Here is a 20,584-nt window from a genome sequence, read left to right as displayed (position 1 = left end):
TTCTTGCTGTTTTTTCCTTTCTTTCCTTTCTACCCTGTGCTGGCCTCTTTCTGTGCCTCTGTTCTCCTGACCCTGGTCTTCCTTGCCCCACACCCAACGCACTGTTTCTTTACTTCTATTAGGCCCTGTGTCGCCCCGGGGTTTCCTGCCTTAGACCTCTGTTTAGCTAGAGTTCTTACTGCTCTGATGAAACACCGTGACCAAAAGCAACTTAGGGAGGAAAAGGTTTATTTTACTCACAGTTCCATTTAACAGTTCATCTTTAAAAACAGTGAGGGCAGGAACTCAAGCAGGGCAGGAGCAGGAGCAGAGGCCGTGGAGGGTGCTGCTTACTGGCTTGCTTGCCCTGCTTTCTTCTAGAAGCCAGGACACCAACCCAGGGATAACTCCGCCCACCATGGGCTGGGCCCTCCCCCATCAACCACTAATTAAGAAAACGCCTTACAGCCAGATCTCATGGAGACATTTTCTCAATGGAAGTACTCTCCTTCAGAGGACTCTAGCCAGCACAGAGCTTCGTGGCTGCTCTCCTGGAAAGATGCTGTTCTTGGCAAGGCCAACAGCCTTTCCATCTGTGTCTGGCTTGTCCACAAGTCTTGACTCATTCCACTGGGCCAACTTTTTATATATTTTTTAAAAATTATTTTTAAATAATCAAACCTAGGGCTTCATGCTTGCTAGGTGAGTGATCTACCACAGCCCTGGACTATATTCTTTGTAACTTTTTGTTATTGTTTTGTGCTTAGAGAACTTTTTTGTGGATGAGTGAATCTTCAGGAAACAATTCCTCCACACTACTGGGTTCTTTGTCCAGTGTCAATGTTCTTCCAGATGAGCCATGATCCTAGAAGACAGCCTCCAGGCTTTGATCATGAGTGATGCCTCATTGGGTACTGTGCCCCTGCTCAGCTCTGTGACAGAGTCTGGAGTGGAAGTCTACACGTCCTGAGTTTAGTTCTGTATCCCCATGGCAGGTGTATGTACCCTGCCTGATCCTGGGGAGAAGAGTGGAGGAAGAGAGGAGTTTACTGAGTCTCCTTACGGTGTCAACTGCAATGCCAGATGCTTTCTGTGACCTGTACTGACAGTACTGAGTTCTCCCTGGTGCTAGTGCTTGTGTTAAGTACTTGGAGTATCCTGTCCCAACAATCCTACGATGGACATATGATGACTATCCCCATTTTTGATACATAAGAACTGAAGTTTTGAGGCTCAATGAACAGTATACATTGTCAGAGAAAGGAATTTACATCTAGGCAGTCGTTTCAAGGCCAAGGTTTGTTTCCCCGCCTACCCCTGAGGGACTTATACATTGCTAGCTGACCTTGAATTTACTACGTAGCTAAGGGTGGCCTTGACCTTCTGATCTTCCTGTCTTTACCTCCCTTGTGCTGGGATTGCAAGCACCCATTCCCGTGCCTGGAGTGTGCTGGAGCTCACACTCAGGACTTTTGGCATACTAGGTAAGCATCCTGCTAACTGAGCTACATCCCCAGTCCGAAAGTCCACATCCCCGCTCCTCCCCCCACCCCCACGTGTTTTTTTCTTCTCTTGTTGAGGCAAGGTTTCACCATGTAGCTCTGGCTGTCTTTGAACTCACAGAGATCTGCCTACCTTTGCCTTCTGAACGCTGGGATCAAAGTCCACAGTTTTGACCACTGGACTCTTCTGCTTCCATGTGCAAACTACAGAGGAGGAAGAGGGGTTCACACAGGTCAGACAACTCTCCCAGTTCCTACGTGGAGGACCCAGGGTTCAAGTTCAGAGCTTTCAAAGGCAATGCTTTTGTCTCTTCCCTTGTCCCCTACTTCCCTGGCCACAAAAGACATTTGGATAAGACGAGCGTGGTGGTGCAGGCCTTTAATCCCAGAACTCAGGAGGCAGAGGCAGGCAGATTGCTGTTGAGTTTGAGGCCAGCCTGGTTTACAAAGTGAGTCCAGGACAGCCAAGGTTACACAAAGAAACCCTGTTTTGGAAAAAAAAGAAAAAAAAGAAGAAGATGACTTTTGGATACTGGGGCAAGAGGATGTCAAATCACGTCATTGTTGTCCTGTGTCTGTGATGGTTTACAGACTGGTTATGATGTAGCCTTACCTGTGAAGGTGGGCAGGAAGGTGGTATCTGGGGATATTGGGACTTTTTACTGTCCAAGGCACTGTGGCAGTGCCTGGAGCAGGCCAACCTGTTAATGTGCTCTGGATCTTGGACTTTAGGGAAGGTAAGGCCACTGTGGCTGGAGTTCAGAAGGTAGAAAAGGATGGAAGGTGCATTTGAGATGAGGCCAGAGAGTGGGCAATGGCAACGTCATGCTTACAAAAGCTTTGAGGACTTTATGCTTAATGTTCTGAAGCTGGTGACCCTGTGGAGCAGTGAGGCCTGATTCATCTTTTCTGAAGCTCAGTTGGCTGAGAAGAAATGGGGCAATGAGCTGCTTCCGCAGGAGTCTGCTGCGAGATTCAGGTTAGAGGTGGGTGTGGTTTGGTTTGCAGCAGGGACAGAGACAAAGAAGAGCATGAGAAAAGGGCCCATGCCCAGAGGTATTTAGAGAGCAGAATCAACAGGCCTCCGGAGAGAGGAAGGAGCAAGAAAGATGCTCATGGGGTTGGGGATTTAGCTCAGTGATAGAGCACTTGCCTAGCAAGCACAAGGCCCAGGGTTTGGTCCTCAGCGCTGAAAAAAAAAAAATAAAAAAAATAAAAAAAAGCTCAGACTCTGGAGGGTGGAAGCATTGGGGTGCATAAGACTGTTTAGCAGGAGGCCAACCTGAGGCTAGGCTGAAATCAGACTCCTAGGGAAGGGAAAAACCAAGTGTTCTGTAGATAAGAACTGGATTGAGACCTGCTTCATAAAACCAAAGAAAAAAGCATGCGAGTGAAAGGTCAGCAACAAAAAGACCAACAAGATGGCTCTGAGGGTAAAAGCGCTTGCACCACGCCTGAAGCCGAGTTTGATTGCCAGAGCTCACCTAGTGGAGGAGAGAACCAACGCCAGCAGTTGTTCGCTGACTGCACCACTGATGCACACAGTAGCACACGGCACCCCCACATAAATAAGCCAAGGGGGAAAAAAAAGCTTTCAGGCTTAGCAGTTAGAGAAACTGAGACAAAACCCTCTTCCCAGGACAAAGATGGCCTGGCTCAGAGCTGCGTGGGGACCTGGGGGCTCATCCTGGTACCCTGAACAACTGGAAAAGATCCACAGCTTCATCCTGCCCTGTTAATGGTTGTTATTATCTTGGCTGTTTAAAAAATATGTCTACGTGTAAAACGATGTTTCTTTTTCCATTATTGTTACAGAATCGCTGTCAATACACACAGTCACAATTTGGAGACTATTTCGAGTAGGCCAAGCACAGATCTGCCTGCTTCTACTTTCACAGTGCTGAGATGAAAGGCGCTCACCACCACCACAGCTGGCTCCACACTGTAATTGTGATTATTTAGAAAGAGGTTTCCAGAGTCAGATCACTGGGAATCCAGGCACAGTTTGTAAAATTCTTGTTACAATGCCAAGTAGCTTCCCAAAGGGTTTTAGACTGCAATCTCAGCACCAACTAGGCGAGAACCAATTTCATGCTACTTTCGCCAGAACTGGGGATGAAGACTTTGAACAAATATTTGATAAGGTGAAGTCTTAAATATATTTTAATTGGCCCTTTCTTCTATCTATAGTGAAATTAAACATGTTTCATTTCCTGAATCTACTCGTTAAAAAAAAAAGTTTTTTGGGATTAGAGAGATGGCTCAGTGGTTAAGAGCACTGTCTGTTCTTCCAAAGGTCTTGAGTTCAATTCCCAGCAACCACACGGTGGCTCACAACCATCTATAATGAGATCTGGTGCCCTCTTCTGGCATGCAGGCATACATGCAGGCAGAGTGTTGTTTTTAAATTTTTTTTGTTTTTGTTTGTTTGTTTGTTTGTTTGAGACAAGGTTTCTCTGTGTAGCCTTGGTTGTCCTGGACTCGCCTTGTAGACCAGGCTGGCCTTGAACTTACAGACATCCACCTGCCTCTGCTTTCTGAGTGCTGGGATTAAAGGCGTGCCGTAAGTGCTCATGTGCTACAGCAAGTATGTGGAGGTCAGAGACAGTTTTTGGAAGCCAGTTCTCTTCTTCTCTTGGGTTGTGGGCATTAAACCCAGGATGTCAGGTGTCCCAGGCGAGTGAGTTCACCTGCTGAGCCACACCCTGCACCCTTATTTTGTTTTCCACTTGCCTCCTTAATCCACTGGGCCTTTCTTTTATATGAAAGTGGAAGATAACTAAACTTTTTTCTCGAAGTGCTAATCAGTTATCTCAACAGCATTTATTAAATTCCTTCCCACAGCCAAACTATGATGCCCATACATCACTTATGAAAATTATTTTGGGCCGGGCGTGGTGGCGCACACCTTTAATCCCAGCACTCGGGAGGCAGAGACAGGTGGATTGCTGCAAATTCGAGGCCAGCCTGGTCTACAAAGTGAGTCCAGACAGCCAAGGCTACACAGAGAAACCTCGTCTCGAAAACAACAACAACAATTTTATTTCATGCCAAGGGCTGGAAAGATGCCTCAGTGGTTAAAACTACTTCCCTTCCAAAGGACTGGAGTTGCTCTCAGCACTGCTTTGGGTGGCTCACAGCTGCCTGTAACTCCAGCTCCAAGGCATCCTCTTCTGGTCTCTGAGGGCAACTGAACATACAATGTCATACTGGCACATAGACACACAGATGCACGTAATTAAAATTAAATCTTTTTGTTTTGTTTTTTGTTTTTCGAGGAGACAGGGTTTCTCTGTGTAGTCTTGGCTGTCCTGGCCTCACTTTGTAGACCAGGCTGTCCTCAAACTCACAGAGATCCGCCTGCCTCTGCCTCCCTGAGTGCTGGGATTACAGGCTTGTGCCACCGTGCCTGGCTTAAAATGAAATCGTTAAAATTATTTTACTATATACATTATTGTGTTATAGTTCAGTACGTCTCCCTTTAATTATGATTTAGGACTTGTGAGGTGGCTCGAGAGGTAAAGGCACTGACTGTCAAGCCAGGTGGTCTACATTAGGTCTCTGGGACTTATGTGGCAGGAGAGCACTGACCCCTCAAGTTGTCCCCTGCCTTCCACACATGCATGCAGGTTTAAAGTTATACAACTTTAAAACATACTTCAAACTATCCCAATTGGTTTGATTGGTGGGTAAAGCTAGTTCCCTCCCGTTACTCTGTTTTGGAATTATCTCTGATATTCCTGCCCAACATTTGACTCATTTTGTCACACTTCAATGCAATAGTCATTTGAATTTTTATGTACTAAAAACCCAGGCATGTATGTGGTAGTGCAAGTCTTTAATCCCAGCACTTATTTGAGAGGCCAGGCAGGCGAATCTCTTGAGCTCAGGGTCAGTCTCTCTTTTTTGACATCCTTTTTCTTTTTTCTTTCTTTCTTTCTTTCTTTTTTTTTTTTTTTTTTTGTTGTTGTTGTTGGTTTTTCGAGAGAGGGTTTCTCTGTGTAGCCCTGGCTGTCCTTAACTCACTTTGTAGACCAGGCTGGCCTGGAACTCACAGCGATCCGCCTGCCTCTGCCTCCCGAGGCGTGGGCCACCACGCCCGGCTGACATCCTTTTTCAAAAAGGGGTGACATAGGGCTGGAGAGATGCCTCGAAGTTTAGAAGCACTGGCTGCTCTTTCAGAGGTCCCAAGTTCCACTGCCAACCTGGTGCCTCATAACTATCTATGATGAGATCTGGTGCCCTCTTCTGGCCTGCAGGCACACATGCAGGCAGAACATTGTATACATAATAAATTAAGTCTTAAAAAAAAAAAAGGATAACATATAAACAAATACACAAACGAGAAAACAAAGGTGTACCAGTTTGCGACCAACCGTTTCTTTTAAATCCGTGAAAGATCCCTTGTGATTTCAATTTTCGCCATCTAAATGAGAGACTGACCATTTCCACGAGGAGACTTTTGCCTAATTCACTGCAGCATTGTAATAACGGGAGGGTCGGGGGGAGGGGGAAGCACAGCTTTGGAAGCACAAGCTTAGGAAGCAAAGAAGCCACGCAAGCTTCCTCCCGGACCGTAAAACTGGAGCTCAATCCGTATTGCCGACGCAGTTGGCTCTAGGATGGAACTAGAGTGAGGAGCCCAGTCCAGGATTCACGTCCTAGCCAGGCTCTGATTGGTAAGCAGACTGGTCAAGGTGACCATGCTTCTCGGCTTCCACAGCGGTGCTCCCTAGGCGAGCCCGCCGACTTCTCCAGGGCTCCTGAGCGGCAAGACCTTTCGGTGCTCGGACCTCCCGGCACTGAGGCTAAGTTTCCGGGAGCAGCTTTCAGCAAGGCACCAACCGGAAGTGTCTGTGTTGTGGCGGAAGAAGGTGCTTTCTTGGAGCAGCTAGTGCAGAGAGAAGCGGGACCGGCAAAGATGATTCAGGCGATTCTGGTTTTCAACAATCATGGAAAGCCGCGGCTGGTCCGCTTCTACCAGCGTTTTGTGAGTGCGGCCTGACCTGCTACGCCCCTGCGGAGCACCCGCGTCCATCCTTTCCCCTCGGCCCACAGCAGCGTTCAGCAGCATCCCAGGCTCCCGGATGGTGCATGACCCACCATCCCTGCTCCTCTCTCACCCTCCCTGGATCCAGGATTTTCTATGCCTTGTGACACTTTCCCTTGGGTCTTAGGGCCAGATACGGTACACTGATTGTATGCCTCATTGAGATCTTGGATGACAGAAGCCTCTTTCTTTAAGGTTTTTTGTTTTTGTTTGTTTTGATATTTTGTTTGCTTTTTAATTGATGATAGTAGTTTTGTGATGATCCGGTCCTTGTGTTCCTTTAAGTTTCTGTTTTCTCAAAGGAGTGAGAGAGAAGTTATTTTCTGGAGTCACTTGCTTCAGCGTTGGCTGGGACTTATCAGGGTTCAGCTGCCCTTTGCTCTGTAAGGTTACAGAAAGTCACTTAAAAAAGGGATGGGGGTGAGATATTAAAAGATGCCAGAGCTGGTGGTGCACACGTCTAAGCTCAGAACTCAGAGCTGGAGGCGTGAGGATCAGGACTTCGTTGTTTTCCTCAGATACACAGCTAGTTCGAAGCCATCTTGAGCCACACCAGACCATATCTCAAGAAACCAAATAACTAAATAAATAAGCAGACACTGTCACGAGATGGCTCAGCAATGTTCAGCCAAATTTGAATTTTTAAGAAACATTTCTTTTGGGAAAACGTAAGTGTCGTTATTTGCTTCCTGTTCCCCAACATTTTATTCATGGTTAGGTTTCAAAATAACATAACTGAGAGACTGGTTAAACCTGAGAGGGAATGGAATCAGAAATCATTCAGGCTTCAGCCCCACCTTTTCTTTCTTCCTTCCTTCCTCCCTTCCTTCCGTTCTTTTTTGCTTTTTCAAGACGGGTTCTCTGTGTAGCCTTGGCTGGACTGGACTCACTTTGTAGACCAGGGTGGCCTCGAACTCACAGTGATCCACCTGCCTCTGTCTCTTGAGTGCTGGGATTAAAGATGTGTGCCACCACATCCGGCCTTTAAAATTTTTTTAAATTTAATTTTATGTGCATTGGTGTGTGTGGAGGGGTCACATCCCTTGGAACTGGAATTATAGACAGTTATGAGCTGCCATATGGGTGTTGAGAATTGAACCTGGATCCTTTGAAAGAGCAGACAGTGCTTTTAACCATTGAGTCATCTCTCCAGCCCCCTAAATAGCTTACTTTTAGTAGGATTTTCAAATTACATTTAAAAAAGAGCACTTAATGTAACTTCTTCTATGTTCTAAGTTATTGAGATATAAATTACTCTACAGCTACTTTTTGAATGCTGTTTGGTGTCATCTATCACAATCCACATTTTTATTTCTACCCCCAAAGAAAGGCCTCCCTGTTAGCCATCAAATCCTCTGGCCCTGGCTGGTCGTGGTGGCGCATGCCTTTAATCCCAGCACTCAGGAGGCAGAGGCAGGCGGATCGCTGTGAGTTCGAGGCCAGCCTGGTCTACAAAGTGAGTCTAGGACAACCAAGGCTACTCAGAGAAACCCTGTCTCGAAAAACAAAACAAACAAACAAACAAAAACCCTCTGTCCCTAAGCAAGCCCTTACCTGCTTTCTCTTTTACTTACCAAGACACCTTCAAGCTTCATCTGTATTGTAGCATGTGTATATATTTGTGTTCTTTATTTATTTTGTAGCAGGATCCCATTATGTAGCTTAGGCTGGCCACCACCACTGACCCACAATGTTTATCTTTTTTGTTTGTTTGTTTTTGTTTTCTGAACTAGGGAATGAATTCAGAGCCTCTTTCGTTCTAGACAATCCTCTACCACTGAGCTATAGTCCTAGCCATGTTGTCTTTAATTAAAGGCATTTTAGTGGGTGAAAATGGATCTCCTTTGATGTCTGTTTCCATAGTGACTAAGGATGCTGAGCACTTGTGTTTTCTTGTGCGTATTGGCCATTTGTATATCTCTGAAGATCATTTCATTGTTTAAGAATCTCTTGAGTGAAAGTCCTTTGAAAACTGCAGTGTACTAAAAGATAGGACAGGATGTTAAAATAACTGGGGCATGTAAGCAGTTGATAGTTTGCCTTTTTGTTGAATGGGGAGATAGTGGCCTCACTGTCTCATATACCACCACACCCCTACTCCACCACATCCCCACACCCCCACATTCCCACATCTCCACACCCCCACATTCCCACACCCCCACACCCTCACTCTGCTGCTTCCACCTATAGTTGGAAAGATGTTTTTGTCAATTTAAAAAAGTGCTGATGCTTAGCGTGCTTCTGAGCACACAGAGTTAATCTTTGACAACATCCTAGCAAATGTGAGCTTGGTGTGTTGCTCACATGGAAACCAGGAAGATAGTGATTGATTTGTTCCAGTTTGAGGGCCAGTGATTAGCAAGTTTGCATTCATGCATTCAGCAGATACTGAGAGCCAGCCTTTCAGAGCCCACACTGAGCCAACCATTTCTTCTCAGGGATCAGTTGCCTCTTTATGTGTCCTCGGGGTGCTGTCCCCGTCCCTAGTAGCTTTTAAATAACTGACCATTTCAAAGCTAAGATCAGTGGTATAGAGAAAAAAGATTGTTTTTTAAATGTGTTTTTCTGACTTAAGGAAGATTCAAGCTGAACATTTTCTTATGCTGTGCAACTCAGTGTGGTCCCCAGACCTGAAGCACTGCTGTCTGTGGGAGCTTGTTAGGACTGTAGTCTCAGGCCCTAAGCCCAGGCCCCCCCCCCCCAAAAAAAAATTTAAGGTTTTTCGAGACAGGATTTCTCTGTGTAACATCTATGGCTGTAGACCAGGCTGGCCTTAAACTCAAAGAGACCTACCTGCCTTTGCCCCAAGTGCTGGGATTAAAGATGTGCACCACCATGCCAGGCTAAGCCCGGGCAAACTAAAGCAGAACAAACATCATCCCTCGCTGACTCATCCCACATTACCACGTGAGAAGATGAATCTAGAGCGTTTAAGTTATTTTTAGATTGATTTATTTTATGTTTATGAGTATTTTGCCAGCTTGTATACTTGTGTACCACATGTGTCCCTGGTGCCCTTGGATGTCAGAAGAGGGCATTGGATCCCTTGGAACTGGCCTATTGATGGTTGTCAGCCAACAAACATATGGCTACTAGGAATTGAACCTGGGCCCTCTGTAAGAGCAACAAATGCTTCTAATGGCTGAACCAGTTCTCTAGCTCCTGATCTAGAGGGTTTTATTGTTGTGTTTATTTGTTTTCTAAGACAGGTTTCTCTTTGTTCCTCTGGCTCACCTGGAACTCACTCTGTAGACCAGGCTGGCTTTGAACTCAGAGATCTGCCTGCCTTAGCCGTGAGTGCTAGTACTAAAGGTGTGTGCTACCATGCCCGCCTTGATCTAGAGGTTTTAACTACCTAGTTTCTGTCTGGTTTCTCCCTTATACTTTTTGTTTGCTTGTTTTGAGACAGGGTCTCACTGAGTAGCCCTGACTGACCTGGAACTTACTATGTAGACTAGGCTGGCCTTAAACTCACAGAGATCCACCTGCCTTTTCCAGTGCTGTTGTTAAAGCACCCCTGACTCCCCCATCCCCTTATACAGTCTCATATTCTTCCTGCCGTCACCTACCCAGTGCTGGGATTACAGGCATGCTCTACTACCGTAAGCTTCCTTCCTCCTCTCCTCTCTACCCCTCCCCACCACTCTTTGCTCTTTTGTTTTGTTGAGATTGGGACTCACTCTGTACTTCATTCAGCTTGGCCTGGAGTTCATCAGATAAACCAGGCTGTCCTCCAACTCAGTAACAGTCCTGCCTTACCTGGGCTTGCAGGAGTGAGCCTCCATACATGGCTTTTTAAAAAAAAGTGCCATACCTGTTATAAAACTCATATGTGAAAATCAAGCATGATTTATCAAGTGATTTGTTCACAGTTGAAGTTTCTCAAGATTACAAGTGACTATTAAGTGAGAAAAGTTTATTTGCAGTTTTGTTCAGTTGTCTCAAATTCACATCTGTAAATACATTTTCTATTTTCCCCAGTAACCCTTGGTTGGTGAGTAAAACAGCATCTTACATGTAGTACTGGTGTTAGTAAAAAGATGACAAATTTATCCCTGAGACATGTACGTGATTATAGCTTGACCCTCTACACTGCTGGCACTCTGAGAGTTAGTTACCCACTGTGGATGTTTTTAAGAGGGCCAGAAAAAAAGAGAAAAGACTTTAGGATCTTTGTGAGGTTATGGATTCCTTGTTTGGATCTGAGCTTGCCTGTAAGATTGTAACAGTTCGTGACTGGAAGACCTCAGTAGATAAGCCCACCTTAATCCCTGTAGCCTTCCTTCCCATCATTCTCTGCTTTCCATGCTTGCACATGATCTTTTCCAACTGTTCTCAGGGTGAAACCCCTTTTTAAATTATTTTATTGAGAGAGAGAGAGAGAGAGAGAGAGAGAGAGAGAGAGAGAGAGAGAGAGAGAGAAATTTATTTTATGTGCATTGGCGTGAGGGTGTCAGATCCCCCAGAACTGGAGTTATAGACAGTTGTGAGCCTCCATGTGGGTGCTGGGAATTGAACCTGGGTCCTCTGGAAGAGCAGCCACTGCTCTTAACTGCTGATCTCTCTAGCCTGGAACCCTTTCTTACATGTCTGTCCTTTTTGATGGGTGCACTTTCTCCACTTGCCCCTGACCCTGCCTCTTGCTGTTATTCCATAGCCAGAAGAAATTCAACAGCAGATTGTGCGAGAGACTTTTCATCTGGTCCTCAAGCGAGATGACAACATCTGTAACTTCTTAGAAGGTGGAAGGTAAACCATCAACTTGAGGTTGCCATCCCCCTACTCCCCCAGCTCTGCTTTGGGTGGCATTCATTGCACTCGGGTCAGGGACTACCTGTTCTTTTTTTTTTTTTTTTTCTTGTTGGGGGGTTGTCAGTCAAGACTAGGTTTCTCTGTATGACCAGGCTGGCCCTGAACTCAGAAGTCTGCCTGCCTCTGCCTTCTGGGTGCTAGGATTAAAGATGTGTACCACTGCACCAGACCCATAACCTGTCCTTAGCATGCACTGCTCAGGGAGACACCTGATTCTCTGGGAAACACATGACTGGGCTTCAGCCATTGCTCTTTCTCTTTTTATGTATTTTATCTGTTTTTATTTTATGTGCATTGGTGCACTGGTGTTTTGCCTACATATATGTCTGCGTGGGGGTGTCAGAGCCCCTGGAACAGGAGTTCCAGACAGTTGTGAAGTGTCACATGGGTGCTGGGAATTGAGCCTGGGTCCCCTAGAAGAGTAGCCAGTGCTCTTAACCGCTGAGCTATCTCTAGCCATCATCCTGATGTATGGCCACTGGCAAGAGCTGAAGTCAAGGGGCTTCAAGCTGGTGTTCATGTGGAAAGTTCCTGCCGTGAGGGCTCAGCCTTCCCCCTCTTTGTTAGACCCATCTCTTCCTTTGGTGCAGGGACTCTTTGATACGTTTACTTAACATTCAGGTTCTGTTTGCTGCCATCTTCCGCAGTTTGATTGGTGGCTCTGACTACAAGCTGATTTACCGGCACTATGCTACCCTCTACTTTGTGTTCTGTGTGGATTCATCAGAGAGCGAACTTGGGATCTTGGACCTTATCCAGGTATGTGTAGTCACAGAATAATGGTAGCAACCTCAGAGTGTGCAGAGCAATGGTAGCAACTTCAGAGTTTTCGCAGGGGTGGGTGGGTTGAGTAACCAGCCTTTCTTTGGATCCTTTTTTTAGCCTCCTTGACGTTGGTAAGAGTTGCCAGTGTGCTCTGTGACCCTGCTCATTACCATCCTCTGCTCTATGTTGATCCTTGTAGCTGGTTTCAAATATGGCCATTTCTCCCTGTGAGTTTTATACGGTTACGTGTTTTCTATGAGCCTAATAAACGAGACCTATTCATTTGTGGGGGGCAAAAAAAAAAGAGTTGCCAGTTGTCCACCAGGTGGTGCTCTTGGAAAAGACCTGAGCAACCTTCCAGGATTTAGCTGTTGGAAAGTGGTTTCTACCCAGCCCTTTTACTGCCTTTATTTATTTAGTTAGTTATTATTTTTTGTTTTGTTTTGTTTTTCTTTTGAGATAGCGTTTCTCTCTGTAGCCTTGGCTGTCCTGGGCACGATTTGGAGACCAGGCTGGCCTCCACCTCACATAGATCCACCATCCTCTGCCTCCCTGAGTGCTGGGATTACAGGCGTGTGCCATGCACCTGGTCTACTGCCTTTAGTTTTCAATGTTGAGTTTTCTTTGAGCTCTGAAACCAATTTACATTTAAGTATCTTATACTTTCTGTGTGCAAGACACATGGACTTGTATTTGTGTAGATACTGTGGAGGCCACATGTTGATATCTGGTGCCTTCCTCAATTGCTTTCTACCTTATTTTTTGAGATAGTCTTTTACTGGACTTGGAGCTGTTGATTCTGCTAAAACAGGCTTGCCAGCAAAGCCCCAGGCATCATCCTGTCTCTCCCTTTTCGTTGCCAGGACTTGCTGCACTGGTCTTTTTGTTTGGGTTCTGGGAGATCAAGCTCGGGTCCTTATGTGTGTGCAGCAAGCAGTCACAGACTGAACTATCTCCCCAACCCTAAGCATTTATGCATTTTACTTTTACTTGGAATGGTGGCCTAAAGCAAAGGCATGACCTCCCTTGTTGGGAGGTCAAGCAAAGGCAGCAGCAATCCCCAAGGTAAAATGAAAGCAAGCGCATTTTCCCTTAGTTTACTTCCATAACCAGTTTTAGTTGCAAAACCAAGAGCCAGTGTTATCTTAAGGAAGAAGTCTAAAGGCACACTGAGTATTTCTTACAAAATGGAATGAAGGCTGGAAGCCGAGCATTGTGCTGCTGTAATCCCAGCTACTCAAGAGGCCAAAGCAGGATTATTGCTGGGAGCACAGGGTGCCTTTGTGAGCTCTTAGTCTTGAAGACAAAGAGTTTTTAAATAGACTAAGAATGAAACTACATGGGACAATTTGAAAGAAAAAAACAACAGGACTGACATGCTGGTAATTTCAGCAGCTACCAGGATGGGGAAAGTGGATAAGACACCAGAATATCAGGCACCAGCTATTCTGGCCTAGGAGGGGTGAGCAGCTAGAGACCCCATCTCAAGCACCTGAGGGTGCCCTCTGACCACCACATGGAAGTCATGCTTTCTGAGTTTGAGGTCAAGAAAGCATTGAACTTCCTGGTTCTACAAAAACAGCTAGAAAATTGTATAAAGAAAATATTACGTGGTGATTGGGGATAGTATTTGAAAATTCATCTATTATGGATTACCTAATATTGATTCTAATAAAATTACAAAATTGGGCAGACTGTGGTAGTGCATGCCTGTAGTGCCAGCTCTCTGGGAAGAGAGGCAAGAGGAGCTGCCAAGCTCAGGGCCCCACCTGGTCTACATGGTGAGTTCCCGTTAGTGAGACCCTGTCTAAAACACAAACAAAACCTCCACAAAAGCTGCAAAATCATAAAAGAAAGACAAAACATAAAGTAATTGGAGTAAATACAGCTTCTCCTTGTTGGTCAAAGATGACAGCAGCCTCCAATGGGGGAAATCAGTGGATTAGATACAAAAGTAAGTGCACTTCCTTCAGGAAGCCTTCAAGAGCCCAGGGAAGGGAAACCTGGCAAAGTAAAGGACCGTGTGTCTGTGTGTGTGTGTGTGTGTGTGTGTGTGTGTGTGTGATTTAAAAATCATTATAGATGTCTATGTTTTAATTATTTAATTAACTGTGTGTGTGTGTGTGTATGTATGTATGTGCACAAGAGTGTGAGTGCTATGGTGTGGGTCTAGAAGTCTGTCTTATGAGGATTTCTGTGGCTGTGATAAAACACCATGACCAAAAGCAGCTAGTAGAGGAAACGGTTTATATCTGCTAACAGTTTCACATCACAGTGCGTCACCGAGGGAAGTCAGTGCAGAAACTCAAGCTGGGCAGGAACCTGGAGGAGCAGCTGATGAGAGGCCACTGAGGACTGCTGCTTACTGGCTCGCTCTCCAGGGCTTGCTTTCTTAGATAGTCCAAGATCACCAGCCCGTAGTGAGTGAGGTGGGCCTCCACATAATCATCAGTCCAGAGTATGTCCAACATGGGCTGGAGAGATGGCTCAGTGGTTAAGAGCGCCACCTGCTCTTCCAGAGGTCCTGAGTTCAATTCCCAGCAACCACATGGTGGCTCGCAACCACCGATAATGTAATCTGATACCCTCTTCTGCAGATAAAGCACTCATATGCAATAAATAAAATAAATAAATCTTAAAAAAAAAAAAAGAAAAAAAGAGTATGCCCAACAGGCTTGCCCACAAGCAGGTCTGGTGACAAGCATGTGGCAAGCTGACTCAGTAAAGCCAGCCAGCACAAGGTCAGAAGTACTGTGTTGGAGTCAGTGCTCTCCTTCCTCTGTGTGACTCCTGGAGATCAGACTCAGTTGTCAGGCTTCCTGTCAACAAGCGTCGCTGCTGCTGAGCCTCCTGCTGGCTCTATGCTTTTCTTCTGTAGTATTACAGTATTTGAATTCTGAGGCTTTGTGACAAATTCCGATGCATAGTAAAAAAAATCAGATCTTGTTATCAGTGTTTTCTCAGAGCATTTTCCAGAAAAATTGATTTGGAATATGTAAGTGAAGAAATTTCCGATTGGGTAAAATTTTCCAGTACTAAGAGACTTGCATTGTTAGGTTATAAAGATTCACCACAGAACAGCAGCAGTGTGGTGATTCAAAAAATTAAAATTCTCTCTCTTTCTCTCTCTCTCTTTGTCTCTCTCTCTCTCTGTGTCTCTGTCTGTCTCTCTGTCTCTCTGTCTCTGTCTCTGTCTCTGTCTCTCTCTCTCTCTCTCTCTTGTGTTTTGAGACAGGGTTTCTCTGAGTGGCCTTGGCTGTCCTGGACTCACTTTGTAGTCCAAGCTGGCCTTGAACTCACAGAAATCCTCCTGCCTCTGCCTCCCAAATGCTGAGATTAAAAGTATGTACTACCATACCTGGCTGAAAACTATCTTATATTTAGCTGCTATTCTGTTTGTTTGTTTTTGTTTCTTTGAGACAGGGTTTCTCTGAGTAGCCTTGGCTGTCCTGGAGCTCTCTTTATAGACCAGGATAGCATTAAACTCATAGCAGTCCACCTGCCTCTGCCTCCCAAGTGCTGGGATTAAAGGTATATGCCACCACTGCCCCACTTTAACAGCTTTTTTTTTTTTTTTTAAGGTTTATTTATTTTACGTATGAGTACTCTGTCTGCATGTACACCTGCAGGCCAGAAGAGGGCATCAGATCACATTATAGATGGTTGTGAGCCACTATGTGGTTGCTGGGAATTGAACTCAGGACCTCTAGAAGAGCAGATAATGCTCTTAGCCTCTGAGCCATCTCTCCAGCCCCTTAACTGGTTTTTTGTTTTTGTTTTGTTTTGTTTGTTTGTTTGTTTGTTTGTTTCTCGAGACAGGATTTCTCTGTAGCCTTGGCTCTCCTGAACTCCTTTTGTAAACCAGGCTGGCCTCAAACTCATAGTGATCAACCTGCCCTTGCCTCCTGAGTGCTGGGATTAAAGGAGTGCACCACCACACCTGGCTTAACTGTTATTCTTAAACAAAACACTGTATTACTTAAAATGCAAAGAGTTATAAATCGTGCCGCTATGTAATGACTGTGTCTGTTTTTGGCATTACACGTGCATGTATTTCTATCAGGTATACACCTGAGGAGGACAGTTGCTAGGTCCTAGAGTATTAATACTTAATGGTCGCCATTTTCCAGTGTTTGTTTTCTAATAGAAACCATGTACCAGTTATCAGTCCCAGGTCAGGAAGTCAAACACCTTCGTCCACTGCATCTTGATATTGGCATCATCAAGGAAGACAGTAGTCGAGTTCTGGATAGAATAACACTTTGCTAACTAAGGCAGAAATTGGTACCAGGTTGTGGGGCATTGCTGTGACAGACCCAACCATGTGGTTTTTTTGAGAAGATTGTGGTGGCATTTGAGATTAGGGCTGGAAAAGCCTTTGAGTGCTCAGAGCTCAGTGGCTTGTTCTGTAAGAGTGTGGAAGGTAAGAATGCTGAGAGAAATGCAGATGATAGCGGCCTAGCTTGTGATGTTTCAGAGGAGCTAAAGACTATCAGTGCCACTTATATGATATTTTGAATTAAAAATCTGTGTTTCAGCCAGGCTTGGTGGTACACACCTTTAATCCAAGCACTTAGGATGCAGAGGCAGGCAGATCACTGTGAGTTGATGCCAGCTTGGTCTACAAAGAGAGTCCAGGACAGCCAGGACTACACAGGGAAACCCTGCCTCTGGGGGAATCTGTGTTTCTGATGAGCTGGAGATGAAGAGTCAGCCATGATTAATAAGAGACCAACATTACTAAAGTGAAACCTTTGCTTTGCTAGGACAATTGATGTTAGCCTGCTGGAGCTAAGAAGTTGGCAGTAATTAAGAAGAGACCAGTGTCACTGAAGTGAAATCCTTTGAGAAGTGTTTCCTCAGGGTCAGCATTCAGAAACTGGGCTCCAAGAGGAGGTTGAGGCAGGATCTCATGCTGAGAGCTTTGGTAATGAATAGGAGTCATCTATATGGTACTGGTTTTGAAGGCATGAAGATAGATGGGTGTGAGCCACCATGTGGTTGCTGGGAATTGAACTCAGAACCTCTGGAAGAGCAGTCAGTGCTCTTAATCCCTGAGCCATCTCTCCAGCCCATAGAAGAAGACTGAATGTTTTAAAAAGAGACTGAACTTTTTGTTTGTTTGTTTAATTATTTATTTATTTTTGAACACTGCTCTGTCTGCATGTGTGCCTGCATGCCAGAAGAGGGCACCAGATCTCATAAATAGTTGTGAGCCACCATGTGGTTACTGGGAATTGAACTCAGGGCCTCTGGAAGAGTGGCCAGGCTCTTAACCACTGAGCCATCTCTCCAGCTCTATTTGTTTATTTTTCGAGACAGGGTTTCTATATGTATCCCTGGCTGTCTTGGACTCACTTTGTAGACCAGGCTGGCCTTGAAGTGCTAGGATTAGAGGTGTGAGGCACCACTGCTTGGCTGAAACTAAACTGTTTTTTGTTTTGTTTTTTTGTTTTTTGAGACAGAGTTTCTCTGTGTAGCCTTTGCTGTCCTGGACTTGCTTTGTAGACTAGAGTGGCCTTGAACTCACAGCGATCTGCCTGCCTCCCTCCCTGAGTGCTGGAGTTACAGGCGTGTATCACTATCTCCAGCTGAGACAGAACTTTTTTTTTTGTCTTGTTTTGTTTTTGGTTTTCGAGACAGGGTTTCTCTGTGTGTAGCTTTTCTGTCCTGGGCTCGAACTCACAGTGATCCGCCTGCCTCTGCCTCCCAGTGCTGGGATTAAAGGCGTGTGCTACCACCACAGGGCTGGGACTGAACTTTTATAAAGTGTTTGGATTTTTAAGATTGTGGGACTTTTAAAAGTAAAAAAAAGGGGGGGGGGGGCTGGAGAAATAGCTCGCTGGTGAAGAACACATATTGTTCTTGCAGAGGACTCAGGTTTGGTTCCTAGTACCCATGTCAGGCAGCTCATACCTGCCTGGAACTCCAGCTTCAGGGAGCCAACAGCTTCCTGGTTTCCTTGGACACATACATAAGCACATATTCATACAGAGAAATAATACTAAGTTTTTTAAAGTTGGAGAATTTCATATTGTACTATTAATATTACTATGAGATCTTAGGGATGGACAGATGAGAAAGGACTAGTTATGTCTTAACGGTGGTGTGTTTGTGTGTCAAGTTGACAAGGGATCAGTTGTTCTGGCTAGTTTTTATGCCAACTTGACACAGGCTAGGGTCATCTGGGAAGAGGGAGCCTCAACTGAGAAGATGCCCCACCAGATTGGCCCGTGGGCAAGCCTGATGATTGACGTGGGAGGGTCCAGCTCACTGAGGGCAGTACTACCCTTGGGCTAGTTATGGGTGCTATAAGAAAGCAGAAAGCAGAGACAGGCGGATCGCTGTGAGTTCGAGGCCAGCCTGGTCTACAAAGGGAGTCCAGGACAGCCAAGACTACACAGAGAAACCCTGTTTCAAAAAACTAAAAAAAAAGGCAGAAAGCAGGTTAAGCAAGCCATGGAGAGCAAGCCAGTAAGCAGCAGCACTCCTTGGTGGCCAGGTGTAGTGTTCACAAGCCTTTAATCCCATCACTTGGGAGGCAGAAGTGTGAGGATCTCTGAGTTTGAGGCCAGCCTAGTCTGGTGAGTGAGTTCCAGGACAGCCAGCACTACACAGGGAAACTGTCTTGAAAAACAAACTACTAGATATAAAATTACATTAATGCTATACATTTAGAGGGGAAGAGAAAGTCATACTGTGTTTGCTGGTTGAATTGCTAAATTGAAAACAAGATTTCCTGTTTAAAGCCGGGCATGGTGGCGCACACCTGTAATCCCAGCACTCGGGAGACAGAGGCAGGTGGATCGCTGTGAGTTCCAGGCCAGCCTGGTCTACAAAGCAAGTCAAGGACAGCCAAGGCTAACACAGAGACACAGAGAAACCCTGTCTTGAGGGGGGAGGGGGGGAGGATCAATACCCTTGGAATTAATGAAGTAGGCATCAGCAACTGCTGGAGACAGACCATGCCAATTTGTTTTTGAGATCTTTTGTGAGGTAGAAAGAATGTTGTAGCTGCCTCTTTTTCTTTTTGGTTTGTTTGTTTGTTTTCAAGACGGGCTGGCCTTGAACTCACAGAGACCCACCTGCCTCTGTCTCTCCTAGTGCTGGGATTACAGGCATGTCCTACCACACTCGGCATACATTATTTTTATTTATTTTCACTTTTATAAAATTTTGAGATAGTGTTGCTTACAGTTGGCCAAACGGTCCTTGGTTGTAATCCTCTTGCCTGAGTAGATGGGATTACAGACCTGCGTCTTCAGTTTTAGCCTTTTTTTTCAATGTTAATTTTACTTTTGTGCATTAGTATTCTGCCTGCATATATACTGGTATATCTGAATGAGGGTGTTGGGTGCACTGAAACTGGAGCTCCAGGCAGGTATGAGCCACCACGTGGTTGCTGGGAACTGAACCCTGGTCCTCCAGAAGGGCAGCCAGAGCTCTTAACCACTGAGCCATCTCTCCAGCCCCTAACTTCAGGCTTTTTAAATGAACCTGAGGTCTCACTGTGTCACCCAGGCTGGTCTCCAAGTTCTGGTCTCCAGCTCTCTTCCTGCCTCAGCTTCCGGGTCAGCAGGACTGCAGTGTGTGCCAGGCTTGCCTTTTATGTTCACAGGTGGCATGTGTAAAGCAGGGAGTGACGCTCTGCTCTCTCTCATGTCTCTTCTTGTCCCTTAGGTTTTCGTGGAGACTCTGGATAAGTGTTTTGAAAATGTGTGTGAGTTGGATTTGATCTTCCATATGGATAAGGTATGTCCTCTCCCAGAATGGGGCTCCTGGAAAAGTACAAGTTTTGGCCATTACTAGCCACCATGTACCTTCTTGTTCTTTCCCTTTCTCGTTTGCTCTGACCTGTTCTGGAGTCTGTTTTAATCAACTAGTCAATTAATTTTGCAGTACTGAGGGTTGAATCCAGGGCCTCCCACATGCTAACCAGGTACTCTACCACTGGGCCATGCATTGTCTGAACCTGTTTTATTTAGTTAGTAAGCTTACGAGTTCTGAGAGGCCAGTGAGATGGTTCAGTGGGTAATGGACCTGCTTCCCAAGGTTTGATGAACTGAGCTGGAGCCTCAGAATTCACGTGTGGAAAGGAGAAAATTGACCTCTGCAAACTGTCCTCTGACCTCCACACATGCTCCATGGCATGTGTGTGCCCCACCCCCAAAATAAACAGAGTAAACAAGTGTGTTTTTAATCCATCCACTTCTTTGTTTGTTGGTTGGTTTGTTGTTGGTTTTTGTTTTGTTTTGTTTCTTTTTGAGATGGAGTCTTTCTGTGTAGGCCTGGATCCACCTACTTCTGATTGGATTAAAGTCAACATCTGGCTTTTAACAAACATGTTTTTAGAAAGTTGGATGTTAGCTAGTTTTGAGAGTTTTTTGTTTTGTAATGTGTGTGGGTGTTTTGTGTGCGTGTATGTTTGTACAACAAGTGTACCTGGTACCTCCAGACACAAGAAGAATATGACATT

The 20,584-nt window shown here is 45.3% G+C and overlaps 1 protein-coding gene across 1 annotated transcript in view; it reads left to right on the top strand.

Moving 5' to 3' along the window:
* The first annotated feature begins 6,201 nt into the window (after nt 1-6,201).
* Nucleotides 6,202-20,584, top strand: part of Ap3s2 (adaptor related protein complex 3 subunit sigma 2) — a 45,132-nt gene continuing 30,749 nt past the window's right edge. Inside the window, exons 1-4 of the mRNA XM_051148769.1 lie at nt 6,202-6,471; nt 11,189-11,280; nt 11,991-12,102; nt 19,789-19,860. Coding sequence (XP_051004726.1) covers nt 6,403-6,471; nt 11,189-11,280; nt 11,991-12,102; nt 19,789-19,860 — 345 coding nt within the window. The 5' untranslated portion in view covers nt 6,202-6,402. The remainder of the gene's footprint in view (nt 6,472-11,188; nt 11,281-11,990; nt 12,103-19,788; nt 19,861-20,584) is intronic.

This window comes from Acomys russatus, chromosome 7 (genome assembly GCF_903995435.1).
Source record: "Acomys russatus chromosome 7, mAcoRus1.1, whole genome shotgun sequence".
Taxonomy (NCBI): domain Eukaryota; kingdom Metazoa; phylum Chordata; class Mammalia; order Rodentia; family Muridae; genus Acomys; species Acomys russatus.
The sequence above is the reverse complement of the archived record's forward strand: the minus strand, read 5'-3'. Positions and strand labels throughout refer to the sequence as shown.